The sequence below is a fragment of the Drosophila montana genome, unplaced genomic scaffold (assembly GCF_035044405.1).
Source record: "Drosophila montana isolate Dmon_TW-CO22-7 unplaced genomic scaffold, ASM3504440v1 contig_3217_1, whole genome shotgun sequence".
Lineage (NCBI taxonomy): Eukaryota > Metazoa > Arthropoda > Insecta > Diptera > Drosophilidae > Drosophila > Drosophila montana.
This window is the reverse complement of record NW_026998097.1, coordinates 1,268,796-1,296,761: the sequence shown is the minus strand read 5'-3', so window position 1 is coordinate 1,296,761 and position 27,966 is coordinate 1,268,796. Positions and strand designations below refer to the sequence as shown.

The window sequence follows — 27,966 nt, the reverse complement described above, 5'->3', positions numbered from 1 at the left end:
GCTTTATTTTTGCTATCCGTCAAACTAACCCTATATGACATTTTCAAATTTGGAACAAATATTTTTGTGATTTTGTTTGTTAACTTTTTTGAAACTCATGGAGTCGGTGGAACGTAATGGCGGCAATCATGATGATTTAATCTTACAGCAGCAGCGTGATATAGAAAAGGAGGTGAGAATCCAATGCAGTTTTTGGACATTATTTGATATTGATTACAATTGTTTTTAGATCAGTGATTCAACCCCTTTGGTCAGCGAACAACTGCCGTTGACTTGTTTGATTGCGGAATATAATGGCGACGCCGTGTTTGTAGCCAAGATTGAAGATTTGGCTGGGAAATATAAATTTATGCGACGAACACGTCCGGATGGCAACTGCTTCTTTCGAGCGTTTGCCTACTCGTATTTGGAGTATTTAATTACGAACAAACTTGCTTACGATAAATTCCGGGAAATCGCAGAGGCCTCCAAGGATAAACTAATACAACTTGGTTTTCCCAGCTTTACATTAGAAGACTTTCATGGAACTGTAAGTCATAAGTTTTGTTCACAAGAAGAAGAATGTGTTAATTGTTTTTGATTCCAGTTTATGGATGTTATAAATAGAGTTAGTCCAGATAACGCCGGAGGACCGGATAAGATACAGACTGAGCTGCATAATATCTTCAACGAGCAAGGATATTCCGATTATGTGATTGTTTATCTGCGTTTGATAACGTCGGGCAAACTGCAGGAGGATGCCGAGTTTTATCAACACTTTATCGAAGGTGATCTATCCATTGAGGAGTTTCGCCATCAAGAAGTCGAACCAATGTTCAAGGAATCCGATCACATACACATCATTGCACTATGTGCCGCCCTCGGGGTGGGCGTGCGCGTTGAATACCTGGACAGGGCCGAAGGTGGCACTGTGAAGGCACACGATTTCCCAGAGGGAGCTCAGCCTATGGTTTATCTTATCTATAGACCCGGGCATTATGATATACTATATCCAATCTGAATTTCTTTAGCCATAAACTGTGTCCAACATAGGTAGCTATTTTAGTTGGCATTATATTATTAACCAAATTACATATACGTAGTTTTTAGAACGATCAAAAACAAAAAAGAAAGAAGCATTGTTGGTAATAAAGAATCAATGAATAAATTTGTTGTATTTCAATTAATGGCAATTGGTTGCTAAGACTCAATTATAGAGTATTTTTTTGCATTTTACAAGCTTACGGTATTATTAGCAAGCAGCCGGATGATAACCTCGATTGTGCTTGGCCTTGGTAATCATTTTCAATGTCTATTGTTCATTGTTTCTTTTTTGTTTTTTCTTAATTGTTCAGAATTCGTTCTCTCAGCTTATTATGCTGTTATTGAAAGTAAGTTTATAAGATATTTATCTCTAGATTAATACCATTTTTCACTTCATTCGAAGTGTCTACAAGTTAAATGTACTGTTAAACTAGTTGCTAAATTACTAAATGTTAAGCACACAAACTAACTACCAAGCTTGGGCCTCAACTAGGCACACAAACACACACACACGCGAATAATACAGATAATACAAAATATACACACACACACACACTCACACATTTTAGCTAATTTAAAGGCATAATTAAATACTCATTATGAGCTCTTTTTATGTTCCTATATTCTGTTCTGTTACCAGACAACACCTCGCACTGCCGCCGGCAGTCCACAGATCGCATTGTGGACGGGTATGGCCAGGAATCCGGCCAAGGCAATGCCATATGAATCCGATTGGACGACCATCGCCATGGCGAACTGCTGTCGACCCGGCGGTATTTCCTTGGACATGCGATAGAAGGTGTTCACATAGGCGCCGCCGCCCAGCAGCCCTTCCCACAGGACAATGACGAACACAATCCATATGCTGGGCGTGTAGAACCAAATGACTTCAGTTAGGAAGTAGACAACGTTTATAAACTGGAACACGGACATTAGCCAGATTTTGTTCAGTTGGAAGATATTGACGGAAGAGCGCGATATGAATACGCCTATTTGATAGTCCACATTCAGCCAGCGATACTGAGATGCCTTATCCAGGAAGATGTTCTCAAAGTACACCAGCTCAAACTGTTCAGTAGAAAAAACACATCAATTTGGAATATGCACGAAAATCTTCCAATTTATGAACTTACCAGGCCCTGATTGATGAAATATTCGAAGAAGTAGACCAGGCACAGCGGCAACATGTATTTAAACAGATGTTTAATGTATGACATTTTCTCCTTGAAGCCGACCAGGGGTTTATCATCGCTAATAAGCTCCTCAGTAGATTCCACAGTGGTGACAGGCAGCATCTGTGGACGACGCAACAGCAGCCAAAAGGCAAACGCTTCAATAGCGGGAAAGATCAGCATAATCAGCATGGTGTCGCGCGGACTGAATTCCAGGGAGCGCAGCGTGGCATAGCTCAGCGAGCCGATGACGCCGGCACCGCCTGTGCCCGAGGACCAGGTCGATATGACATTTCTGGAGAAGAAGGCGTTCAAGCAGGCAAAGTCAATGGCCAAATAGCAAAACTTACTTGTTAAAGCGGGAGGAATACGCCAGAAAGGTGGTCTCTCCAATGCCGCTGCTAGCCGAGGTAATAATCACGCCTAGCAGCGCCATCCATTCGGCATTCGCAAAGCCAACGAGCAGAAAGCCCGCCGCCGAGAAGGCAACGGCTATGCCTATGCGTACACTGCAAGAAAACAAAAATCATTTAACACAGGCTTGAATGTGGCGAGAGTGGGAACTCACTTGACCCAAAAGGGAAAGAAGGGCATCAGAATCTTGACAAACAGTGAGGGCAACACATCCGCCAGCAATATGGCGCCCGTCGATACCAAATGGCACTCCCGTCCCGTGCCGGCAACAGCGCCATCATCCACCGCAGGCTAATATGGAATATCACTTCAGTTATCAGTCACTCAATATATTCACATTTTGTCTCACCTCATCATTAAACTGCGCAATGATATCGTGCGCAGCACTCAGCATCACCACGTAGCCATAGTTGTTGCATAGACCCAGTATCCAATAGGCTGTCAGGTCTCGCCAGAGGCTACGATCGTGTCGTATGCTGTGTGTGGCGCCTGTGGTCGTGACCACCACCTGGGGATTGTGTTCGCTATCCTCCGCCTCTTCTTGCTTGCTGGACGGCGACATTTTGGGCAGGAGGACTGAAATAGGAATACCCTTTTTTTAACAAACTGGTTGCTTCTAATAATATAACCATGGCCTAGGGCCCAAACTGCTTTGGGAATATTTGTATAGAGCTTAACATGGCTTCGAGTCTATCTGCCTTAATTGGTTCAAGTGTTACAGATAATATGCAAATTTAATATTATTTAAAAAGCTCTGTTCGCTTTCAGCTACAATTAGTTTAAAAGCTTCGCTTAGTTTAAAAATAACTCATCTTGTGGTTTTTACAAGCTCCAAAAGCGTCTTTTATTAAGCTAAACATGTGCGGCTGCGGTCTTGACTTTGAACAGTTTTCATTGAGCAAGTTCATAGAACAAATTATGTTCACTTGCATGGCGAAAACGTGCTTCAAATATTAACTAACTAAGCGTATGATGCAATTGCTTAATATCCGCAAAAGTACTGAAAGTAAGTATCTAGTATTGTTATACCCTGTGCCTTTTAAAAATAGGCACAACAAATTGATTTGTTCTGCTGTGCAAATGATGAATGTAACTAATAAGAAAACGAATATTTAACATAACCTATATACCCTTCTACACCTTGTGTACAGGGTATAAGAAGCCGGCATTTCCGTCACCAAAATAAATACATATTTTTTCGTATTCATTATCAATGCCCAAGTCCATTAATTCCTGTCTGACTTTTTGTCTGTTTATTTCAGTTAATTTTATAGCATATGCAAAAATTTTTTAAATTTTTTTTCAACCCAATTTTTGGTTGTGGCGCACGTACATCACATTAATCGCATTGATATACGATGCAGTTCTTAAATTCCAATCTTATACAAATATTTGTTTTTAACAATCATAATATATAGCAGGGTATACGCTCATCATGCTTATCTTAAATTTATGACAGGTACAAGACGACTCAATTTATAAATGATTTATTTGTTTTAGAATTTTTTCTAAGAACTATTCAACAATATTGACGCAGAATTTATGATAAATATTTGCTTAGGTTGTTGATACATTAAATCTGGATTTGTGGCCACGCGAATTGGCTTAAATATTTATTGTTTTGGCTGTTAAAAGTTAAGTTAAGCTTTATTGTAAGCGCGTCATTTAGTTAAAAGTTTTCTTATGTTCTTTTTTTTGCCAACCCGCAAACAATTAGAAATTGTTTTTGATGTTGCGTTGAAAATGTAAAAATGGGTAAATAATGGGACTATAGTTGGTGTATATGATATAACACATTAATTACTAACTGGAAAGCGGCTAATTTTTGTTTTTGTTTAAATGCCATTTAAATAGAATTTGTTTATCGACCGTTTAATGGCCCGTAGGGGTAGCGTACCGGGTCCGGATGTAAGTAGATCCAAAATAGTTTGCCTTAACCTGACAATTAATTGGCAAAGCTTGTTGCATGGGCAAAGTGCAAAATGTTTGATTTGTTTACAAACCCAAAAACTTGTGACTTGATAGAGAACCAAACAATAGCTAAAAAAGAGATTTTATAATGATACAAAAAACAAATGCACTATAATGGACTGCCAAGGAGAGAGAGGGAGCGAGAGAAAGAGAGAGAGGGAGGGAGGGAGTATGGCAAAGGTAAAGCAACTAGAAAGTTGTATTCAATCTAATTATCTCGGCGAATTGCCGAGATGCCGCTGCAACTATGTGACCTTGTCAATTCTTGAGATGAGCAATTAAATAGTTGCTAAATAGACGCCTGGGACCCACGTGCGAATTGGTCAAGCGGCAATAAATAAAACAATATCAACTTGATTTAATAGGCACATATCTAGCCCATATTCAGGCTGCGGATATTTCAAATACTCGATCATATTCTCAATTCTGATTCATGCCCACCATTCACTTTGTCACAGTCGAGTTGTTGACCCAGTTTGTAAGACTATCCCAGCTTAGTTTTCACTTTTATTTGGCATAGCCAGCGATTAACCCGACACCCTCCAAATCCAAATCGAAAGCTAAATGCAATTTGAATAATAACTGATAATGTAAATTGAGCCGTAAGTTTGCGACATTTGCCTTGGGTCATAAATTTATGGCACAGCAATATTAATTCACATGACATTCTGACTTTTCCTTATAGTTTATCGGCTATACCTGTTGAATATTGAATTTCATTATAGGAAGTTTAAGTTTAATAGGTTGCGAAAAAAGTTACGAAAGAATTAAGTTAAGAGTGTACGAAACTTTTCGAAACAAATGTCAATATTGCCAGCAATAAATCGGAGCTGTTGTAAGTAGTTGATTAAGTAGAACTTAAATACTTTGAATCAAGAGGAGTAGATTTTTTTTAAATGTTTATCAATTCAAAAATGCTATGAATCAAAAATCTTATGATTTCGAAACATTTTTGAAATAATATTGAATTATACGAAAATGAAATCTTATTTGTACTTTATTTTTACCCTTTTCTGCGCACCTTTCGCAACGCTTTTTTATGCGATTTGTTTTGCAAGACTTTCTTAACGGTCGTGTACTTTCAGAAGACCTAGAGAATTGTTTCCGAGAATTTTAGATAACGCCGCCGACACGACAAGGCGTTTCGCGCGTTTTAACGTTTCACGAGCGACTGAATCTGAGCGAACCGCCCACTTAATGAGACCCACTACGACGCCGCCGCCTATATTGACAGCGCCAGCAGCGGTGGTGGCAGCAGCAGCAGCAGCGGCAGCGGCAGCGACAGCGACGATGAACGCCAAAGACCCCAAGCGCTTGAAATCACGCGAGTTGCGAGCGCTAGCATAAAAAAGTCAGAGTAAAAAGGCAGCAACAAGTGCCAAAGTGTCGATCAGGCATATAACTATGTATGTAGCCAAAAGTTGTGCATAGATATATACGAAATGATTCTCTCAGTGTTTCTGTCTGTTCAATGCATTCGGCTATGAATGGACAGCGCGACAAGTTGAATGCGATTGCGAAAACCTTTGCAGAGGGCAGAGAGGTGCGGCCCGCAGGGGAAAGGGTATTTGGTATGGCAAGAGGCCGGTCAGCGATGTCACGTTTATATATTTTTTTGTTGCTTTTGTTTTTGTCGTTGCTGTCTTCAGTTGGCAGCTGTTAATGAGGCGTTAAAAAAATGTAAGTGAATTAACAATATATACATATGCATATATATATATATATATTTTATTTTTGGCAGGGAAATTTTATATGCAGTCAACGTTCTTTTTATTGTTACTGCCATTGTTAATTGTTTAAAGCTAGTTTAAATATGTTGCCGGCCAACGTGTCGTATGCGCAATATAATAAAAGTCAATAGAACACCTGGCTATATGGGCTAAAAGTTTAGTTAGCCCAAGAGAAAAGTTATGCCAAAGGAATGCTCAATGAAGTGTATGTATTTATTTGAATTGTATTCATTTTAAACCTTTCTGTACTGCAAGCCGGAAATGTAAATAATTAGCGGAAATAAACACAATAATTAAATGCTGCGACGAATTGCATTTGCTTGAATTACATTTAATAAACGTTAATTTTATGCACAGTGAGACAACTGTCAGGAGCCTTGAGATGTATAATCAAGTTATTTTAGGGCTTTTTAAAGCATGAAATCGTTTTAGCCGCCTGCCGAAACCCATTCAAAAACCTTATCGAATACGTTTTATATTACCCTTTAAGCACTTGAAAGCCTGGCGCTTTACGTTTAAACGCGTTCGAGCAATGAAACCGAACTGAATGTGTCAAATTCAAGCTAAACTACTTGAGTACCAATTGACATCATTATCATTAACTTTATCAGAGTAATTCACGGGCATAGATTAAACCCCAGTTGCAGGCAATAACAATCCGATAAGATGTTTACAGGTACACATGTTAAACACGAGCCATATAAATCTTTAGATATCAGTCAAGACAACGTTTGGCAACAGCACTCGTAAACTAGCTATAAATCTATAAGTTAGCGAATTTCAGCTTCACATAACTGCGTAAAGCTGATATGTAGTGCTATGTGTATATATATGGGCGAGTAAAGAACTTTGAATTTTCGAAATAAATTGCCAGATGCGATTTAAAATAAAAAAAAAAACAATTTGCGCGCTTGTTTAGCACGTACACAAAACCGCCAAATACAATTTCGCACCGTGGCCGCAAAGTATGCAACTAAAAAATACTTAAAATGGAGATTGATCGACTTTCAGATACCCTTCACTTTATTAATAATAAAAAAAAAAAAAAAGATAAATTAAAAATAAAACCAAGACTCTTGACCAAATATGTAGATGACCTTTTTGCCATAACTAACAAAATAGAAGTGGAGAAAATTCTAAAAGAATTGAATTCCTTCCACAAGCAGATCAAATTTACCATGGAATTAGAAAAGGACGGGAAATTACCATTTTTAGACTCTATTGTAAGCAGAATGGACAACACACTCAAAATAAAGTGGTATAGGAAACCCATAGCCTCCGGACGAATACGCAACTTCAATTCAAACCACCCAAAGAGTATGATAATCAATACAGCACTAGGCTGTATGAATAGAATGATGAACATATCGGACACAATATACCACAAAGAAATTGAACATGAAATCAAAAAACTCTTGACCAAAAATGACTTCCCCCCAAATATAATCAAAACATAATTAAAAAGACGACAAATCGAAAGAAAAAAGCCAACAGAACCTGCTAAAATATACAAATCACTAATATATGTACCACGACTATCAGAACGCCTCACAAACTCAGACTGTTATAACAAACAAGATATAAAAGTAGCACACAAACCGACGAATACATTACAAAAATTCTTCAACAAGATAAAGTCGAAAATCCCGATGATCGACAAAAGCAACGTCGTTTACCAAATACCATGTGGCGGGGAAAACAAGAACAAGTGCAATAGTGTCTACATAGGTACAACAAAATCGAAGCTAAAAACAAGGATTAGTCAACATAAATCGGACTTCAAACTAAGACATCAAAATAATATACAGAAAACAGCACTTATGACCCATTGTATAAAAAGCAACCACACACCAAATTTTGATGAAACAACAATCTTACAACAAGAACAACACTATAACAAGCGACACACATTGGAAATGCTACACATAATTAACACACCAACCAACAAACGACTAAACTACAAGACAGACACAGAAAATTGCGCTCACTTGTACAGACACCTCTTAAAAAGCCAAACAGCCTCAGTAACAATCTCCACGTCAAAAAGCGCAGACGTGTAAAATAATGTATGTAAAATGATCGAAATAATGTTTAATTTATTGTATTGTAATTGTTAATTGTTTTTTGTATCTTGGTGTTAGTGCCCTGACGACGGTTTGCCGATGTGCAACCGAAATATATCGGAAGCAAATATTAAATAAAATTGTTTTCATTGTTTGTTTTAACAAACACGGACCTCGAGCCAGCCAACAAATATTTTGAAATATGGAAAGGTCGCCAGAGCCATCAATATTTATTAATAATAGTTATAATTTGTGAACTATATTTGTATATTTTTTAACACTAGATATATACATATTAATATTCTTATATTATATTTTTTAATCCTTTTACCCAGATTTTATATGGAATAATCTACGTTTTTCTATTACCAAATATGAACGTTCTGTAAATATATTTAAAATACAAGTCTCACATGCAAAATCATCATAAAGAAATTTCGAAAGGAATCACACACGAAACATCACCCACCAAATCTCTGACTCCCATTAATATCAAGGAGGAGTAAACTTTCCGAAAAGTGTGAAACACTTCTTAAATTTATCCCCCCTCTTGCCGGTGGAATTTTACAAAAGCCAATCATTTACCAGTCAGTCAGTCTAGACAAACAGTCTTATATATAGAGATTAAGATTGTAATATTGTTCCCTTATTCAACAAATTTATTATTCCATTAAACCGACTGTTATATGGAGACGGAAAACAGAGGTAGGCATTCCACTTTAAAGAGTATTGCAAGTAAAAGTGCACTTCCAAATGGCGCGACTAGTAAAGAGAGTTAAAAAAAAAGCTGAAACTTGTTATTGACAAACTGCAATATCGAATGCAACATGCGGTGGGGTATTCGTGTTGGGGTATTCGGGTTGCAATGCGGACAGAACAGTTCCTGTGCAGCGCGGATAAAGACAAGTAAATGTAGTAAATAATTTAAAATTGGCTGTCAATTTATCGTTGACTGTCATGTGCAGAGACTGACTGACAGAATTGTATTACATGTTCCTCAGGGGACGGACAAGTTAAACAGCCTGTTGACAACAAGATTGAGATGGCAATTTGTCAGCGCTGCGGCAATTTGTCATACATAAAAGGTCTGTTACTGAGACTTATATTTGGCAGTTGAAGGATCTCTATGGAGCTAAACAGACAGGTTCCAGTACAAATGTCATATGCTATATATTCTATTACCTATACAATAAGTGTAGGTTAGAATTGAAAAACAATGTTGAACATATTGAATGAAGAATAAATCACAATTAATGCAGTGAAATAATTATGATTTTAGTACAAAATATATCCTGTATGCGCTTGGGTATCAAGGCTGGACCTAAGGCTAATGTGGCACGGTTTTTGATTGTGCCACAAAACAACAAAAAATTGTGACAAGTAGGCCAGGTCAACATCAAGCTTCGGTCAGTACACAATGTTCACATGACAAATTAGAGATAAATATGAAATGATTGATGATGATTGATTACCGTGCAGCTTTAAGAAACTCTGCCAAATTGCTTGAAAGGGCAGGGTGTGTTTCTCAGTTATATAAAAGGCTGCGACCAACTATTGCCAAGTCCAGATAACTATTTAATATTCGGGCTTAGGCATATCTCTGGGCACACGCGCAGCCAAGCTACAATGGCCCATTCTGCTGCGGGCCATAAAAATGCAAATACTAGTGTGGGTGAAAAAAATCATTGCCCAAAATACGGCAAACAGGAAACTTTTTAATGCAAATACGAAAATCGCATGAAAACATGAAAACGTGGTCCACTCAACGAGGCGTGCGGCAATTGCACGGGTCCTGACAACAGGAAACGAAGGGACAACGGGTCGCTGCACTGCACTGCATAATTCCACAGTCGTTGGACGAGGCGAAAAGTTAACGCAAAGTGTTTTTTTATTTTTTTATTATTTTGCATAATAGCTTAAAGCGTTTTGTTCCGCGTGCGGTTGCAGCTGCTAAGGTGCGAGGTGCAAAAATGTAAAGCTTAATGTGAACGCTGCACATAGCGCTGCCAGGCGAGCTCCAGCAGCAGCAAAAGCAGGACCAGAACATAGCCACAGATCAGCATGAAGAAGAGCGGTGCCACATATTCCATGCCCACGGTAATGACAAAGTTTTGAGAATAACAATGCAGCTTGGTGCGAAACCACTGAGTCCGATGCTTGCGATAGATGCCCGTCTCCAGTACCCGAAGCAATCTGTGGGAATTATATATAACATTTCATTGGGTATGATATATATGACTATGTATATATACTTTAGGCGTATGAGTTCCTTGTAGCTGGAATTGCGATGCAAATGCGTGTAGAGCAATAGTTCGGGTCGAAACAGTATCTCATTGAGATTACAGATCTGCTGCTGTGTGAAATAGCGTTCCACATACGCATAGCCAGAGGATGCCTCAAAGACGAACACATAGCCGGGTCTATCGCGGACGCGCAGTATGCCCTGCTCCGCGGGCAGCCAGAGTTCCGGATTTTTGGACTGGGATTCGATTTTGCGTTTGCTAAACAAGTGAATCTCCGGGCGTTGCGTGTACTTTAAAGCAATAATATTAAGTCGAATGTATATATATATATATATAAATATGTACTAACATTTAAATAGCTCTTGGTAAAGGATTGCGGTTCCAGGCCGACGGTCAGCGAGCTGTCTGCCAGCTGTTGCATCGTCTTAATTTGCGATTTAACTGGCGAACTCAGCAGCGAGGAGACCACCACAGAAGTATAATAGTTATACATGATGAAACTAATCAGGAACAGTGAAAAATATGCCAATCGTCCGCCCGTGGAGCGTGGTGTTAGCGCTGAGCTTTGAATGCATGCAGCTCCAAAGCTAATCAGGCAGGTGTTCAGCAGCGAGGGCACAAACTGCAAACGCCAACGGCAATGCATACGCTTGGACTCCATCAAAAAGGCCAGCCAGAGCAGCAGGCCAATCAGCAGCAGGAAACCGCCAAAGAGATACCAGACCAGAGCGCTAAAAGGCTGCAGGAAAACATCGCCCCGTATGCCGGCATTGCGAGGTGTGCTAAATAGGCAAACGGAGCGAAAGTAGCCCGTCTCAATAATGGCCGACAGATGCTGCAGTCGGCCCGCTGTTGCCAGGCAGGGCGCAGAGCCAATGTCGGCTGTCTGGTCGACCACAGCGCCCACGGAGCCGCCGTTGAAGTCGCTAATGCTCCAGCGATCCTTGAATGTGAAATTCATGCTGGCAGAATAGAAATGTGGTCGCACACTCAACTGGAGCGGGGAATACCTTGGGCACTTACCCACACTGCAGCAGATCCTTGAGTATCAAGGATAACTGAAAGCCAAAGCGTACCAAACTATCGACATGCGTCTCGTTCACCTGGTGCAGAAAACGCAGCAGGTCCTCCCGCGGCCAGGTAATGGGTCGCTGTGTCACCACAGTAGCCACACGCAGCACCACATCCGTCAGCTGTTCCCGATGACTGTATCTGGGACGCATATGCAATGAGCTGAGATACCTATTTAACTTGCAATCGACCTGGCTGCACACCACCTCACAGTCGGCGGTTATATTCAGCTGCCCGCCAATGTGATTGCCATTGCTGTAGACATCGTAGAGCGTATAGATGACATTGTCCGAGTTGCCCGCTAGTCGCTGCTTGACATAGCTAACATCAGCATCGACGGATATGTTCTTGGACTTGAAGAACTCATAGAAATCAAAGAACTCCGAGCTGTCGTGCAGAAGCCAATGGTAGTGCTGATTGTAGAGCTTTGAACGACTCGCCTGCAGATAGTTATTCACATTTTTATACCCTTGTAGAGGGTATTATAATTTTGTCATGAAATGTGTAATGCATAGAAGGCGATATCTCCGACCCCAATAAGTCTATATACATTTTAGATCAGCCGAGTTGACATAGTCTAGTCCGTCTGTCTGTCTTGAAACTTTTGGATAGTTCCGTCTGTTTGTTTTAGGCAACACATATGTCAGAACCGGCCATATCGGACCGCTATCTCATATATATCATGTCATAGGAACAATTGTTCGAAAAGTAGGTTCTTGTATGAACAATTCTTTTTGTTTCTCAGAATATTGCACATTGCGACATTCTCTACTTAACCATCAATGGAAAATTAATTTCCTCCATGAAAAATGGATTTCTTTTTCAAGAAATCTGGACCAAACTCAGCATTTACTAGCAACACTTTGCTTCTTATATGTGACCAAAATCTTATCAATATCGGACAACTCTATTATATATAATAGTTATAAAGGTAAAATCGGTGGAAATATGCCTTTTTGTTTGGCGAAAATATCCGTTTACAAGTTGTCTTGACCAAACTAAACAATTACGAACTTCACATGTCTGCAAATGTGCTCGAGGGTATTTTATCTTTTGATGCATTAAACATAGCTATTGCTTCAATTCGCCTTATAGCTAAGTTTTAAAATAAGTTATAATTTCAAGCAGCGCTTACCTCCACCAATAGGCTTCTGCTTCTCAAACAGTTCAAGTCCACATATATGGCCAGCGTAGGCTGTAAGTGATCAAAAAAACGCTGCTCCAAGTGCTCCCAGTTCCAGTCATTCAAGTGCGCAAACTGATGATAGATGGACTGATGATGGGGCTTATTAATTTGTTGTGCGAATTGAAAAGCTGCAAAGAGTTAAAAGATTTTCTTGTTATTTCTGCCCTTGGCTGCTGTATATCTGAGCCCACTTTCATTTCCAGCCCAGCAATGAAAGAAAATGATGAAGCTGATGCGCGACTGCAGCAGATTGTGCAACACGAAGTTGGCCAATTGCAAGAGCTGCATTTTGTTATTGACTTAAACAGTTTTGGTCAGCGCTTTTATAGTCGCTTCTGGAGCAATTTAACTGTCCCTGTGTCACCTGTCAGTTTGTTTGTTTAAATTGGACGCCGAGCAATGCAAATATGATTGGTCATTAGGAGCACTTGCCTTAATGACGCACAGCTCGTTGCTGTCGTCGGTGCCACAATATTTCCAGGCCAAAAACCAACAGGCACACGATATAGCCGCAAATTAGCAGCAGAAACAGCGGTCCGGCAGAGTCCAGGCCCACAACTACGTTCCTATTGCTGTGATAACAATGCAGCTTGTTTTGCACCCAATAGCGAAAATGTTTCAAATGTACTCCAGTTTCCAGCATACGTAGCTGGCTAAAAAAAATAAAAAAAAAAGTAGTCACTTCCCATAGCCCATATCCGTACCCACCTTAGTTTTATTAGTTCCACAAAGCTGGAGGTTTTGAGGATCATGGTGTAGGCGTTCGTCTCGTCACGCAGCAGAATTTCATTTAGCTCGCAGATCTGGTGGGGTAGATAATGCTTTCGCACATATACATAGGAACTAGCTGCCTCTGCAATATAGACAAATCCGGGCTTGTCGCGCACCATTAGGACACCCTCCTCCGACGGCAGCCAAATGCGTTTCGGATCGCGCTGGCTGTTAACAACCTTGTTCAGATATAGACTACGTACATCGGGATAGCTTGATGTCTGAATATGCGTTAAACAATTTGTTAGTCGTACTTTCAATGGGAACATTTCATGGCTCACCTCCACATAGACCTTTGTGTATATTCTTGGCTCGATTGATACCTCAAGGTTGCTGTCCGCGAGCTGTTGTATGGTTCGAATGTTCGATTTGGGTGCTATGCCCAACAGCGTGGACACCACAACTGATGTATAATAATTATATAAAAGAAAGCAGGTTAGCATTACGGCATAGAAGACCATGCGACCGCCTGTGGAGCGCGGCAACAGCCAGGCGCCCTGAATACAGGCAGCACCAAAGGACAACAGGCAGCTGGTAAGTAGCGAGGGTCTAACATTTACGTTATTTAGCTTGCGTTCCAGAATAAACGTAAACCAGAGTAGAACGCCAGCAGACAGCAGCATCGAGGCGAACACAAACCAAACCGTCCAGCTGAAAGGATGCAGAAACTCCGAGAGGCGTAGCTCACCGGCAGCCGATCTTGGATTGAGGAACATGCACATCGATCGAAATGAGGAAAACCAGGCCACGAGCTTAAAGTACTTGGTGCGTCCACTGCTAAAAAGGAAACCAGTTGCACTTAGATCGACGGTTTCATTGCGCATATCCCCAATAAGACCGCCGGACAACTCCGAATCTGACCAGCGATCGCGAAATATATAGCTAAAGCTGCAGAGTTTACTTGATTTTAAATTTGTTTTTTTCTAATATATATGCCTGTATGCCTACTTGCAATCCAGCATTTCCTTGAGCACCTCATAGGCTTGGTAGCCAAGCCTGGCAAATGAATCCTTATATATATCATCATCGCGGCTGAGAAAGTTCTTGATCTCGGTTTCTGGTGTGTCGATCGGCAAGGAGGTTAACTACAGACCGCATTGCTTAGCTGAAGAATAGAATAGAAAAAAAACTTATTTACTTACCACTGCATTGATTCGTAAAGTTAAACCAGTCAGAAATTTACGCTGCTGCATTCGACTTCGCTTATGCAGATCACTTAGATAGCGATTCACGTAACATCGCTGCTCGTTGCAATCAATTTGCTGATCAATTGTTATATTGAGCTTGCCACCCACATGCTTTCCCTTGTTATACAGATCATAGAGTATAAAGCTGTTGAGATTTGCACTTGGCTTGACATAGGTCAACTCTGTGCCAAGATAAAGCTGCGCCTCTGCAAAACGTTGATGCAACTGCCTCCAGCTGAAGTCCTGGTCGTAGATGAGCCAGTGATAGCGTTCTATAAACAGACGCTCCCCATTGGCCTGAGGAAGATCAGAAATATAAGAGTGTATAGCGCGACTGACTGAAAAAATGTCCAACTGATCGATGAAAAATGCGAAGCTTAATTTCTTACAGTAACTACCTTATGTGATGTATGATATATATGATGATATATGCTGGAAGGGAATTCGATTTCAAAATTGTTTGTAAACATAGTTTTTCAATCAAAATAACAGTGCTCACTTTTGAAATTAGTCTTTATAACATGCTTACATTTAACTTAACAACTATTTATCACAAACATATTTATGTAAATTCGATGTATGTCTGTTCTTGATTTCGATTCAGACCAAGCTTTTCAGAATAAAAAGGAAAATAAGTGTTCTTTATTTCGACTTTGTTCAAATCCTGTTTCAAATTGGCAATACATGTTTCTTGACAGCAAAATGACTTTTATTTTATAATTCATTATATTGGGAATCCATAGCAGTTTTACTGATTTATCTTTTATTATTTTATTTGTTATCTTTTTATACCCTGGAAACAATCAAAATGGGTAAAAAGGGTATTTGGTATTTGTGCAAATGTATATAACAGGCAAAAAGAATCTCCGACCCCATAAAGCTTATATATTCTTGGTCAGCATCAATAGCCGAGTTGATCTAACCATGTCCGTCCGTTCGTATGTATGAACACGTCGATCTCAGAAGCTATAAGAGCTAGAGTCTTGAAATGTTAAACGTAGGTCCTCTTTGTGCCCGTGCAGTACGAGCTTGTCTTTGATAATCGTAAACGTGCCTCGTTTTCAAGCAATCAAAAAAACGGCAACGGCGAAAAATGTGGAAGAAATTAACCGGCAATGAAAGCATAATATAGTGAGCACTATCTTAACTAATATATTTCACATAATTTTCACTGTCAACTTGACTGTAGCGTATTTGATAGTTTATACTGGCTACTAGGAATTTAGAATATAAAAGTGAGCTTACCGTAAACAAGACTTCCGCAGTTTGATTACAATTTATGTCCATGTAAATGCCAAGCTTAACGAGATTGTGCTCGATGAGTTTATCTTGTAAGTGCTCCATTAGTGGGTATTCCCTATTAAGGTTTAGATATTGGGTATACAGCAGTTCTCTGCTAGCTAAATGTGCAAAGCGAAGCAGTGCTATTTAAAGAAAAGAAATAAATTAATATTATTTTACAAGTTTCAGCCTGGGTCAACGCACAATCAGCCGGCCAACAATGCAAAAATAATATACTTTTTAACTTGGCAATATGCACAAAATAATATAGAATAAATTGATGTAGAAACATTTTGCCAGAACCAAACAATTAAACAACAGAGTGGCTAATAACTCAAGTGTTTAGAATCAAGTCCTTTTATATGAACTCAACAACTCAGTTAAATGTGCGCAATAAATATATATATCAAAAATATCTATATATTTCAATAGCTGACAGCTGGCAGTTGGTGACAGCTTGGTGAAAAGCTGTCTAAAAGGGATTCATATTCTAACTGATTGGGCATTTATTATTTAGGCAAAGGTTAAGTTAGGCAGCCTTGAAAAAAAAACGTTCCATGAACTTACCAACTTATATATTTATGTTTGTATAATAACTCCATATACCGACTACTCCCCCGTAACATAATGCTGCAGGTGCCGCCTGCTCAAGTGAGCCCAGGCTAGTTCCAATATTAAAATAAATATCGATGCAAAATATGATAGCAACAGGGCTATAAAGAGTGGGGCGGCGTACTCCATGCCGACATTGATGACATAATTGTTGTCATAACAGTGCAGCTTGGTTTTGGTATAGAAAAATTTATGCTTCTGCGTAATGCCCGTCTCCATCATTCGTAATTGGATTAGCTTCAAGAGCTCCTTGTACGTGGAGTTTATGTGTATGACTGTGTAAACGGCGCTCTCAGGCCGAAACAAGATTTCATTTAGTTCACATATCTCATGGGGCAGGTAATACTTCTCAATGAATGTGTAGAGAAATGAAGCTTCTGAGACGAACACAAAGCCAGGCTGATCGCGTGCTCTGAGTACACCCTCTCTGGCAGACAACCAGATGTTACTGGGATTACGTCCTTCCACCTTGTTCTTAGCCAGATCGCGTATATCGGGTCGTGGTGAACTCTGAAATGGAAGAGAAACGTGACTTCTGATGTAAAAGGGTATTTTATGCTGAAGCAGCTCACATTCAAATATACCCTGATAAATGGTATAGTTTCGAAGCCCACATCCAAGGAACTATCTGCCAGCTGTTGTATGGTTTTAATATTGGAACGCACAGGCGAGCCCAGTAAGCTAGACACCACAATGGATGTGTAATAGTTGTACATTAGAAACGAGGTAAACATAACTGATATGAAAGCCAGACGTCCACCCGTGGAGCCGGGTATTAAATGAGAGCCCTGAATACAGGCAGCGCCAAAGCTTATCAAGCAGCTGCTCAAAAGCGAGGGTACATAGTACTGCAGATAATGCCGCATCCAACGATGCTCCAAGCGAAATGTCAGCCACAACAGTACGCCGGAAAACATCAGCACAGCGCCAAAGACTAGCCAAACGCTAAGCTTAAAAGGCTCCAGGAAAACGCCTGCCTTGATGCCAGCATTGTGGGGAGTTCGAAAAATGCAAATCGAGCGAAACTGGCTAACTTCTGCGGTCGGAAAAATGTGGCGCAGGCGTTCAGGAGAGAGAACAAACGCCGTTGTTGACAAGTCTGCATTTGCAGAGGTCACTTCGCCCAAGGCGCCACCCTTCGTTTCACCTAGGCTCCACTGATTACGCCAAATATAACGTACACTAACAAAAACCGTGTTATTTTAAATGCTGATGTTAAATGTTCTAACTTACCTGAACCTCAACAGCTCCTGCAAGTGTACATTTTGGCGGTAGCCCACTCGCGACGGCCAATCCAAATGGTAGTCCTCTTCACTGTTCAAAAAGGCCAGTAGCTTTTCCTCGCCTAAGCTTAGTGGTATAACAGTGACCTGTAGCAAATGTAATTAATTGGAGCTCAAGCTGGATCAGTCCAAGATAAACAAGTAAGAGGTTCTAGTCGGGAGCTCCCCACTAGGGGATACCATGAACACTCTAATTCCAACACCAAATGCTCGCGCTAGTTTGCTTTAGTAGTAAAAAAAAAAAGTTGCCTTGGCAGGGTTCGAACTCGTAACTGTCCGGATTACATGCTGCCGACTCTACTCAACAGCCACAGCAGACAAAAAAAATGAAAACATTTTCTTCGGTAGGGTTCAAATTCGTAACTGACAGCGCTACTTTCCGCCGCCTCTACCCAACAGCCACACAAATAATTAAGTCTTAATGAGAAAAAAATGAATTAAAATAGCAGCACAGAAAACAATACAATCGCAATTGCAATGCTGTTGATAGAATTCAAAGCAGACGCGCATGAAATTCTTGGAATTTGCTTGGGCTTTGCAAACACTTTGTTTCTTAACCGATCTTGATGAAATTTTCAGCAGTAGGCCTTATTGTATTATAAAATATTCGTGTTTTCTCAAAATGAAAATTGCATTTAAATTGTGGCTTAGATTGGTTTGGCAGCATATGTAAATTGGTTGATTTACTTGAATTATAGCTATGAGGTAGTAGCGGAGAGGTGGTGATAGGTTTAAAATTAAAGATACTTTATATATATATACTATTCTAGAAGCTACATATTAAGTTTGGTGACTCACATTATTTACCAAAATTGCTCAAAAAACAGGATTTCGATATCGATTTTTGTCGATTACTTGGAAACGGGGCAAGTTATCGAATATCGGAAACAAAGTCGATCTGCGCGGGCACTAGGAGGACCTACGGCTTTTCAAGTCTCTAGCTCTTATAGGTTCTGAGATCCTTGCGTTCATACATACGGACGGACAGACAGACGGACATGGCTAGATCGACTCAGCTATTGATGCTGATTAAGAATATATATACTTTATGGGGTTGGAGAAGCATCCTTCTGTCTATTACATACATTTGCACAAATACATTATACCCTTTTTACCCATTTTCAATGGGTTCAGGGTATAAAAACATACCAATGCAACCTGTCTGAAAGTAATTCCACTCAGGTCAGTGCGCTGCTGCAGCCTCGATCTCTTGTGCAGCTCACTTAGATATTGCACGACTTCACATTTCGTATGATTGCAGTAGATGCTCTGATCTATGGTTAAATTTAACTGACCACCCAACTGGCTGCCCTTGTTGTAAACATCGTAGAGTGTAAAGAGGCTGCCAGGGTCGAAGCTTTCGGCTGGCTGTCGCTTCACATAGGTCACATCCGCATTGATGCTCAGATTAGCTCTTTCAAAAAGTTCCATAAATCGGTTCATATTTCCAGCCTCATCATAGATTAGCCAATGATAGCGATGCGTGTAAAGCTGCGCTCGACTTGACTAGAAGAAGCACATAATTTATATGTATAATTAAGCCTATATATAGTCCATATATTTACCTGATTAGTTATAAAGGGACTCTGCTCACAGCTCAGGTCCAAAAATACGCCAAGTTTTGTTAATTCACTGTCCAAATAATCTTTAGAAAAGTCAGCTAAGGACTCGTTGGATTGATTGAGGCTTATGAATTGCGAAAAGATTAAGTTTCGCGAGAAAAGTTGTGCCAGTGGAAAAAGAACTGAGAAATATAAATGTTATATAAAAAAATTTAAAAGTATTCTATGTAGAAGAAGAGGCGTTTTGTTTTTCCAGATATTATTTAAAAACATTTTAATTGGATTTTCCCTGGCTCTCTTTGGAATATTTTACATTAAATTAATTACCTGGCAGCTTCCAGCAATGAAATATGACCACATTTCTTAAATTAATTTGCAACAAATTGTAGACAATTAAATTATAAATTGCCAGATTTGCCATCTTGCATTGAACTGTCCAACAGAGCGCTGTTAACAGTTGCTTTTATAGCTAGCCCCAAAAAAAGTGTTTCAGTCAATTACACAATTAGGTTATTCCAAAATTTAGGCTGTCATCGAAATTGGCACTTGGAGTGACATTGGCTACCTGTCCAAATCTTTCAAAATTCGTGGAACCCACAACAGGTGCAAGCATTTGGCATTTTTATGTAATTAATGCCAAAGTGTATTGACTAAGAATGACAACAATTCAAAATTGCGCCGAACCCACTCCGAGTCGAAATTTATCCGAACTTTCTTTTCAAATCTACTAGAAAAGCAGAACAGCAACGCCGGATAATATAGGAGAAATTAATATACAAGGTAAGTATAGTGAGCACTTCTAAAACTAGCATTTTTTATAAAACTTTGACTAACTTAAGAATGAAGACAAATTTTAAGATTCAACTGGAGTGTTAAGTATTTGATAGGCAGTAAGTATATAAAAGTGAGCTTACCATAAACAAGACCTCCGCAGTTTGATTACAGTTTATGTCTATGTAAATGCCGAGCCTGACGAGATTGTATTCGATGAGTTTATCTTGCAAGTGCTCCATTAGTGGGTATTCCCTATTAGGGTTTAGATATTGGGTATACAGCTAGCTAAATGTGCAAAGCGAAGCAGTGCTTAAAAGTAAACAGATAAATTAATGTTATTTGTAAACATGTAAGTCTAAAGTCAATGAACAATCAATCAAAAACCATATATATGTCGTGAAATGTGTAACGCATAGAAGGAGACATCTCCGTACCCATAAATTATATGTATTCATGATCAGTATCAACAGATGAGTCGATATAGTCATATAGTCCGTCTGTCTGTTTCTATGCGAACTAGTCTCTCAGTTTATCTTTATCCCAATATCTTTATGAAACTTTGCAGAAGTGCCTCTTTCTGTTGCACGCAGTACATATGTCGGAGCCAGCTGGATCGGACTACTATATCAAATAGCTGCTAAAGGAACGATCGGTCGAAAATTAAGTAGTATGGAACATTTTTTTGTTTTTCAAGATATCTTCACCAAACTCGGCATTTATTAGTTTTACTGCTGTTAGTTGGTTACAGCTGGGCTAAAACTGTGTGAAAAGGATTCAAAATCCAACTAATTGAGCATTTATTATTTATTCGAAGGTTAAGTTAAGCAGCCTTGAAAAATGTACTTTTAAACATGAACTTACCTAGTTAAATATTTCTTCCTCCATATACCGACTACTCCCCCGTAACAAAATGCCGCAGGTGCCGCCTGCCCAAGTGAGCCCAGGCTAGTTCCAGTATTAAAATAAATATCGATGCAAAATATGATAGCAACAGGGCTATAAAGAGTGGGGCGGCGTACTCCATGCCGACATTGATGACATAATTGTTGGCATAACAGTGCAGCTTGGTTTTGGTATAGAAAAATTTATGCTTCTGCGTAATGCCCGTCTCCATCATTCGTAATTGGATTAGCTTCAAGAGCTCCTTGTACGTGGAGTTTATGTGTATGACTGTGTAAACGGCGCTCTCCGGCCGAAACATGATTTCATTTAGTTCACATATCTCATGGGGCAAGTAATACTTCTCAATAAATGTGTAGAGAAATGAAGCTTCTGAGACGAACACAAAGCCAGGCTGATCGCGTGCTCTGAGTACACCCTCCCTGGCGGACAACCAGATGTTGCTGGGATTGCGTCCTTCCACCTTGTGCTTAACCAGATCGCGTATATCGGAGCGCGGTGAGCTCTGCAGTAGAAGAGACACGTAAATTTCGACGGAAAGGGGCATGTTGTTCTGAAGCATCTCACATTTAAATATACCCTGGTAAAAGGTATTGTTTCGAAGCCCACATCCAAGGAACTATCGGCCAGCTGTTGTATGGTTTTAATATTGGAACGCACAGGCGAGCCAAGTAAGCTAGAGACCACAATGGATGTGTAATAGTTGTACATTAGAAACGAGGTAAACATAACTGCTATAAAAGCCAGACGTCCACCCGTGGAGCGGGGTATTAAATGAGAGCCCTGAATACAGGCAGCTCCAAAGCTTATCAAGCAGCTGCTCAAAAGCGAGGGTACATAGTACTGCAGACAATGCCGCATCCAACGATGCTCTAAACGAAATGTCAGCCACAACAGTACGCCGGAAAACATCAGCACAGCGCCAAAGACTAGCCAAACGCTAAGCTTAAAAGGCTCCAGGAAAACGCCTGCTTTGATGCCAGCATTGTGGGGAGTTCGAAAGATGCAAATCGAGCGAAACTGGCTAACTTCTGCGGTCGGAAAGACGTGGCGCAGGCGTTCAGGAGAGAGAACAAACGCCGTTGTTGACAAGTCTGCATTTGCAGAGGTCACTTCGCCCAAGGCACCACCCTTCGTTTCACCAAGGCTCCACTGATTTCGCCAAATGTAACGTACACTAACAAGAACTATGTTATATTGAATGCTTATTTAAAATGGGATTCCAACTTACTTAAACCTCAACAGCTCCTGCAAGTGTACATTTTGGCGGTAGCCCACACGCGACGTCCAATCTAAATGGTAGTCCTCTTCACTATTCAAAAAGGCAAGAAGCTTTTCCTCTCCTGAGCTCAGAGGTATGATAGTGACCTGTAGTAAATGCAGTTAATTGGAGCTCAAACTGGTGAGTCCAAGATAACACACATACCAATGCAACCTGTCTGAAGGTAATTCCACTTAGATCAGTGCGCTGCTGCAGCCTCGATCTCTTGTGCAGCTCACTTAGATATTGCACGAGCTCACATTCCGTCTGATTGCAGTAGATGTTCAGATCTATGGTTATATTAAGCTGACCACCCAACTGGCTGCCCTTGTTGTAGACATCATAGAGTATAAAGAGGCTGCCAGGGTCGAAGCTTTCGACTGGCTGTCGCTGCACATAGTTCACATCCGCATTGATGCTCAGATTAGCTCTTTCAAAAAGTTCCATAAATCGGTTCATATTTCCAGCCTCATCATAGAGTAGCCAATGATAGCGATGCGTGTAAAGCTGCGCTCGACTTGACTACAAGAAGCATATAATTTATATGTATAATTAAGCCTATATATAGTCCATATATTTACCTGATTAGTTATAAAGGGACTCTGCTCACAGCTCAGGTCCAAAAATACGCCAAGTTTTGTTAATTCACTGTCCAAATAATCTTTAGAAAAGTTAGCTAAGGACTCGTTGGATTGATTGAGGCTGATGAATTGCGAAAAGATTAAGTTTCGCGAGAAAAGTTGTGCCAGTGGAAAAAGAACTGAGAAATAGAAAAGTTATATAACAAGTTTTACAGGTTTACTACGAAGAAAAAGGGCATTTCGATTTTTCTGATATAATTTAAACACATTTTAATTTGATTTTCCCTGGCTCTCTCCTTTGAATATTTTGCATTAAATTAATTACCTGGCAGCTGCCAGCAATGAAATATGACCACATTTCTTAAATTAATTTGCAACAAATTGTAGACAATTAAATTATAAATTGCCAGATTTGCCATCTTGCATTGAACTGTCCAACAGACCGCAGTTAACAGTTGCTTTTATATCTAGCCCCGAAATAAATTGCCTCAGTCAATTACACAATTAACTTATTATTCCAAAATTTAAGCTGTCATCGAAATTGGCAATTGGATTGACAGCGGCTACCTATCAAAATTGTCCAAATTTTGTGGTACCCCCAACAGGTGCAAGGTGCATTTGGCGCGCGTCACAACAAAGCGCACGTGGCACACACCGCAGCAGGCAGTGCGCCTGCGCAGAAGCTCGAAACGTAAACAGAAGCAAAGCCAGTCACATTTATGAATGAAGCCACCCACACACACACACACACACACACACAACGCCTGCCACTCCCGGCGATGCAGTGTTAATGGATTTTGTGCCATGATTTAGCTCGCTGTGGCAGGGCGTCACTGATTTTGCGCCTTTTGCATGTCCGTGAATGTGTTGCGTGCGTGTGTGTGTGTGTATGTGTGTTGTGTGTGTGCGTGTGTGTGTGTGTGTGTGTGCTGTCTGTATGTGTGTGTGCGTGCTTGTGCTTTATGCTGTCGGCATATCCTCTGCTCATGTTCCCAGCTGCACAATTGAATCTTGGCCAACGGTTGGGTTTTAATGTCGTTTCAGTTGGCGTTGCGCGCTTGGCGCGTCTCGACGTATTCCTCTGACCAATTTTCCTGCTAAGCGGGCAGCGCATTAAGGACTCGTTTTCCATTTCGATTCCGTTATCTGTTTGCTTGTTTGTTGTGATTCTTATTGCTGTTGACTGTAGACGTTGCTGTCTTCCTGTTTGGCCGGCGGCGGCGCAAAAAACTGTTTTGCACTCATAGGAGATTAGAAGCTGATTGCGTATTGACAGCGGCGACTGATTGAGAAATTAATTGAAAAATTGCAGAAAACAGTTTGTTTTGCATTGTTAAAACGAAATCAAGTGTTGGAAATTAATTAAACAAAATATTTCAATTTAGAGCAATCGTTTAAAAACGGTTCGCATGACGTTTGTGTTGTGTTTGTGAATGCTATTTTAAAATATGTGCAGCAAATTTCTATTTGAAGCTCATTAACCGTATTAAATGCTATATAACTTAAACATAATTTAAATATACGCCATTAAATATTATAAAAATAATAATATACAAACTGGCGTATGCGTAATATTTGGGATGTTTATTACTCAGTAAGAGTCAAACCTTTTAAAAGAATATAAATATAAAATGTGCAGTGCTTTTATTTAAATACATAAACTTTATAAAATGTTATGCAAATTAAATATTATATAAATGCAGACCATAAAATGTATGATAATATTAAAGTACAACCTGGCGTATGCATAATATTTGAGATGTTCAGAATAAAACTTATTAAGAAAATGTATGCAGTGCTTATATATAATTGCATTACCTTTATAAAATGCTATGAGACTTACAAATTATATAAATGCATTACCTCAAATGTAAATTAAAATATTAACACACAACTTGGCGTATGCGTAACACTTAAGCCGTTTCTTCCTCAAATGCATAAAATGTATTTAAATAAAGGGCTATGCAACATTATAAAAATCAGATTGATTAACAATATTTTACGTACAACTTGGCGTATGCGTAATATTTAAGCTGCCTATTACTTAGTAAGATAAACTGTCTTAAGAATGTGTGTATATGCTTATACTTAAATAAAGTGCTGTGCAATGTTATATATTATGAACATCATATAAATGCTGACCCTCATTTGGATAGTAATAACAACGTACAACTCGGCGTATGCGCAATATTTAAAAATGTATACCTATCAGAAAAGAAATGCATTTTAATAACAAATATATTTTATTTTAATTATTTCTTACACTTTAATTATGCATTACAAATTGCCTGCCAAATATTCGGTGCATAACAAATAATACACAAATCGAACAATAAATGTAAAAGCATTTGAAACGCGTTTCCCTTAATTATCTCATTAGCAAAATCAACAATTACTGAAACGCAATTAAACTGTCGACTAATGCCAATTTAAAATTGAAGACAGGCGACCCCATAAACTGACAACTGCCCAATTAAAATTATGTACAACTACAGAAAACGCCCAAATATATTAAAAATCAATTGGATATGCGGTCGACCCGCACGATTACCAAATGCTAAATGCAAAAACCATAAATATGATATGAACAAAGTGAACAGCAGCAGCAGAAAATAAAAAAAAAATATTAAGTGCAAACAAAACGATATTATCACAAATTGAATAGCACATTAGAGAATTAAAAATCGGATAAAAACGTAACCAGTAAATGCGTTGGCAATATGCAGGATAGAAACCGCTGCAGCCAATAAAACCACCAGCGATTTTGGCCAACCAAGCAAATCATTAACAAAACTATTAACTCTCCCAAAGGGATTTGGGGGTAAATGCAATTTAGTGTGTGCCTTCTGTTATTTACGAGTGTGATCATATGGGCTTAAGCTGCAATTTAGTAATAGACAAATTTACATTTCCCGCAGTTCCGCGTTTCAAATTTACATAAGGCAAACCAAATACAAGCTGAGCTAGTAAAAAGCTTCATCTAAAGTCTCTTACATATTCGAAAATAAATTTACAAGAAATATATCCATAGAACAAACACTCTCTTTAAATTGAGTAGCTCAAACATTTCGCTTAAATTGGACAATGTCAGCGCTTTGTAATTTTTTTACCCTCTTTTACAAGTTCTTAGTTTTCTTCTGATATTTTTTTTGGTAAGATTTTTTGACAGCCGCCGCTTCGCGTTATAAAACATCTCTGCAAAGCAGATTCAAGTACAAAAACTAAAAAAAAAAGATAAATAAAAAAGCTGGGCATCGCACTCTTGAGATTTACATTGTAAAGTGATGCGTTTAGCTTTTTACCCTATCCTCCACCAAAAAGAAAGAATGTATGTGTATGCGTATACGTATGGCACGCGGCATGATACAACGGCCTAACAAAAACTGCATTTAAATTAATTGAATTTGCCAGAGTTGTTTTTTTGTTGTTGTTGTTGTCTGTGGGCCCTCAGTTTGAACCGAGACCCGGCCGGGGCCAGCTCAACGATATGGTCTATTGCTTTTATTGAATTGGTTTGGGGATTTGTTAGTTGACCCACAAGTCAAGTTGAGGTCCCCCTAACATCAAGTTTGCTTAAGGGTCGCATCTCAATCTCCTATGCAATTTGTGTGTCATTATGTGTGTTTGGCCACAGCAATGCATCTGTTTGTATCTATTTGTATTTTTTCCTGCTCTTCTTGGGGATCTGCATTTGCGTTCATTAAATTTGCAAGCAAGTTGAAATGTTTTTGTTTAACTTTGGAATGCGTTTGGGTTTTTGTTTGCAGCAAATTGAATGTTGAAAAATAATATATGAAGCATTCATAAGGGATATGTGCCAAAGAGTTGGCGAATTTTGGAATTGGAGACGATGCTGGGTACATAGAAAGTTATTAAATTGAGCTTAACAGAATATAGTAGAAATTTCGTATAATTGAATCATCTTAAGAATATACTTGTGCTGCAATCTTAAGAAAAAAAGGAGAAGTAAACTTGCAACACATTTCGCGGAATAATCATGTTCCAATATCAATTGATAGCACAGCTGTGCATTAACTATATCTTATTTGCATGTTACCCCAGCGTCTACTCTACAGGGGAATGCACTTAGCTAAGTCAAATGCAAACAAGCAGCATTTCGCCCGCTTTCAATGTTCCCCCAACTGGTGAACGTGTTTGTAAAACGTGAGCCAGACATCCTGGCCATACTCTGAGCAGCACGTGCTGCAGTTCTACTGTAAAATAATTACAACAATTGCATTATTTAATGCCTGAACTACATGCGACCCGACCGACCGCAGAATGAGTCAAAAAAGCTGTGGCACAAATGTTGACTTGCATTTAATTAAATTGCGCTTTTTAAAGCTAACTAGAAAACTTGTGGCTATCCGCCTTTGACAATACAATTTTACACGCTGCCTAAAAAAGGCCAAACTATATATGAGTAAAGCTTATTCTTATATAAGTTGTGCACTTGCAGATTGAATGCACAACTCGTTTGTAAGTGCTGACGCAAGGAGCAACTAAATAATGCCAGGCTCAGGCTCAGATTCTGTTCCGCGTCCATAGAAACCACCTGCTGCACCCCGTAAGAAAACATAATACATATAAGTTTATATGCACCAGATGCTTAGAAATGTGGTTAGCAAAAATATGCAGACAGAAGGCCGCAGCTCAAATGCCCTATGCTCGTCTAATTAAATAAATAAAGCTGCTAATTCGGACAAAACATCAACTTGATTGGTAAATTTAAATTTATATGAGTTTTGAGGAAAACTTTCTCTATAAAGGCTAAGAAATAATCATCATATATTGTATAATTCAGAAGATATTTTAATTACTTGAGTTATAAAAACGTATGCTTAAATGTACTCGCCTTTAGAATTGAGAAAGTTTTTTCTA

At 39.3% G+C, this 27,966-nt stretch overlaps 6 protein-coding genes across 8 annotated transcripts; 1 reads left to right on the top strand and 5 right to left on the bottom strand.

Annotated features, from left to right (window-relative positions):
• Positions 1–10: 10 nt before the first annotated feature.
• On the top strand, positions 11–1,147 carry LOC135433073 (ubiquitin thioesterase otubain-like). Its single transcript, XM_064689023.1, has 3 exons — positions 11–172; positions 230–529; positions 587–1,147. Exons 1-3 carry the CDS (start codon positions 98–100, stop codon positions 998–1,000), a joined length of 789 nt encoding a protein of 262 aa, XP_064545093.1. The 5' UTR covers positions 11–97; the 3' UTR covers positions 1,001–1,147.
• A 203-nt stretch (positions 1,148–1,350) lies between these two features.
• On the bottom strand, positions 1,351–6,873 carry Cln3. 3 transcript variants are annotated; one of them, XM_064689018.1, is made up of 6 exons: positions 6,793–6,873; positions 2,959–3,185; positions 2,764–2,900; positions 2,546–2,704; positions 2,157–2,490; positions 1,351–2,091 (listed from the first exon to the last, which is right to left on the bottom strand). In XM_064689018.1, exons 2-6 carry the CDS (start codon positions 3,169–3,171, stop codon positions 1,657–1,659), a joined length of 1,278 nt encoding a protein of 425 aa, XP_064545088.1. In that variant the 5' UTR covers positions 3,172–3,185; positions 6,793–6,873; the 3' UTR covers positions 1,351–1,656. The 3 variants fall into 3 exon arrangements, with proteins under 3 accessions (XP_064545088.1, XP_064545092.1, XP_064545089.1); XM_064689022.1 differs by lacking the exon at positions 6,793–6,873 and adding an exon at positions 5,602–5,747; XM_064689019.1 differs by lacking the exon at positions 6,793–6,873 and adding an exon at positions 5,588–5,743.
• Positions 6,874–10,333: 3,460 nt separating this feature from the next.
• On the bottom strand, positions 10,334–13,161 carry Ir75a (Ionotropic receptor 75a). The gene is made up of 6 exons (XM_064689104.1): positions 13,065–13,161; positions 12,823–13,001; positions 11,640–12,127; positions 10,966–11,578; positions 10,626–10,906; positions 10,334–10,566 (listed from the first exon to the last, which is right to left on the bottom strand). Exons 1-6 carry the CDS (start codon positions 13,159–13,161, stop codon positions 10,353–10,355), a joined length of 1,872 nt encoding a protein of 623 aa, XP_064545174.1. The 3' UTR covers positions 10,334–10,352.
• Positions 13,162–13,306: 145 nt separating this feature from the next.
• Ir75b (Ionotropic receptor 75b) lies at positions 13,307–16,404 on the bottom strand. The gene is made up of 7 exons (XM_064689356.1): positions 16,317–16,404; positions 16,077–16,255; positions 14,787–15,128; positions 14,593–14,729; positions 13,926–14,532; positions 13,582–13,865; positions 13,307–13,526 (listed from the first exon to the last, which is right to left on the bottom strand). Exons 1-7 carry the CDS (start codon positions 16,402–16,404, stop codon positions 13,307–13,309), a joined length of 1,857 nt encoding a protein of 618 aa, XP_064545426.1.
• A 317-nt stretch (positions 16,405–16,721) lies between these two features.
• On the bottom strand, positions 16,722–19,990 carry LOC135433337 (ionotropic receptor 75a-like). The gene is made up of 6 exons (XM_064689355.1): positions 19,897–19,990; positions 19,573–19,751; positions 19,157–19,513; positions 17,958–18,094; positions 17,297–17,906; positions 16,722–17,234 (listed from the first exon to the last, which is right to left on the bottom strand). The coding sequence occupies exons 1-6, from the start codon at positions 19,988–19,990 to the stop codon at positions 16,722–16,724; spliced, it is 1,890 nt and encodes a 629-aa protein (XP_064545425.1).
• Positions 19,991–21,235: 1,245 nt separating this feature from the next.
• On the bottom strand, positions 21,236–23,504 carry Ir75c (Ionotropic receptor 75c). Its single transcript, XM_064689354.1, has 6 exons — positions 23,411–23,504; positions 23,086–23,264; positions 22,670–23,026; positions 22,475–22,611; positions 21,811–22,420; positions 21,236–21,748 (listed from the first exon to the last, which is right to left on the bottom strand). Exons 1-6 carry the CDS (start codon positions 23,502–23,504, stop codon positions 21,236–21,238), a joined length of 1,890 nt encoding a protein of 629 aa, XP_064545424.1.
• Between the last annotated feature and the right edge of the window lie 4,462 nt (positions 23,505–27,966).

Coding starts and splice junctions, on each gene's coding strand:
- LOC135433073 (XM_064689023.1), top strand. CDS start 98: ATGGAGTCGGTGGAACGTAATGGCGGCAATCATGATGATTTAATCTTA. Junction 173..229: donor AGCGTGATATAGAAAAGGAG/GTGAGAATCCAA, acceptor AATTGTTTTTAG/ATCAGTGATTCAACCCCTTT. Junction 530..586: donor TAGAAGACTTTCATGGAACT/GTAAGTCATAAG, acceptor TTTTGATTCCAG/TTTATGGATGTTATAAATAG.
- Cln3 (XM_064689018.1), bottom strand. CDS start 3,171: ATGTCGCCGTCCAGCAAGCAAGAAGAGGCGGAGGATAGCGAACACAAT. Junction 2,901..2,958: donor TTGCGCAGTTTAATGATGAG/GTGAGACAAAAT, acceptor ATTCCATATTAG/CCTGCGGTGGATGATGGCGC. Junction 2,705..2,763: donor TTCTTTCCCTTTTGGGTCAA/GTGAGTTCCCAC, acceptor GTTTTCTTGCAG/TGTACGCATAGGCATAGCCG.
- Ir75a (XM_064689104.1), bottom strand. CDS start 13,161: ATGCAGCTCTTGCAATTGGCCAACTTCGTGTTGCACAATCTGCTGCAG. Junction 11,579..11,639: donor AAGGATCTGCTGCAGTGTGG/GTAAGTGCCCAA, acceptor CTATTCTGCCAG/CATGAATTTCACATTCAAGG. Junction 10,567..10,625: donor AAGGAACTCATACGCCTAAA/GTATATATACAT, acceptor TAATTCCCACAG/ATTGCTTCGGGTACTGGAGA.
- Ir75b (XM_064689356.1), bottom strand. CDS start 16,404: ATGTTTCTACATCAATTTATTCTATATTATTTTGTGCATATTGCCAAG. Junction 16,256..16,316: donor GCATTGTTGGCCGGCTGATT/GTGCGTTGACCC, acceptor TTCTTTAAATAG/CACTGCTTCGCTTTGCACAT. Junction 14,730..14,786: donor CTTTACGAATCAATGCAGTG/GTAAGTAAATAA, acceptor TGCGGTCTGTAG/TTAACCTCCTTGCCGATCGA.
- LOC135433337 (XM_064689355.1), bottom strand. CDS start 19,990: ATGGCAAATCTGGCAATTTATAATTTAATTGTCTACAATTTGTTGCAA. Junction 19,752..19,896: donor TCATTGCTGGAAGCTGCCAG/GTAATTAATTTA, acceptor TATATTTCTCAG/TTCTTTTTCCACTGGCACAA. Junction 19,514..19,572: donor GTCCCTTTATAACTAATCAG/GTAAATATATGG, acceptor TGCTTCTTCTAG/TCAAGTCGAGCGCAGCTTTA.
- Ir75c (XM_064689354.1), bottom strand. CDS start 23,504: ATGGCAAATCTGGCAATTTATAATTTAATTGTCTACAATTTGTTGCAA. Junction 23,265..23,410: donor TCATTGCTGGCAGCTGCCAG/GTAATTAATTTA, acceptor TCTATTTCTCAG/TTCTTTTTCCACTGGCACAA. Junction 21,749..21,810: donor TTACCAGGGTATATTTAAAT/GTGAGATGCTTC, acceptor CTTCTACTGCAG/AGCTCACCGCGCTCCGATAT.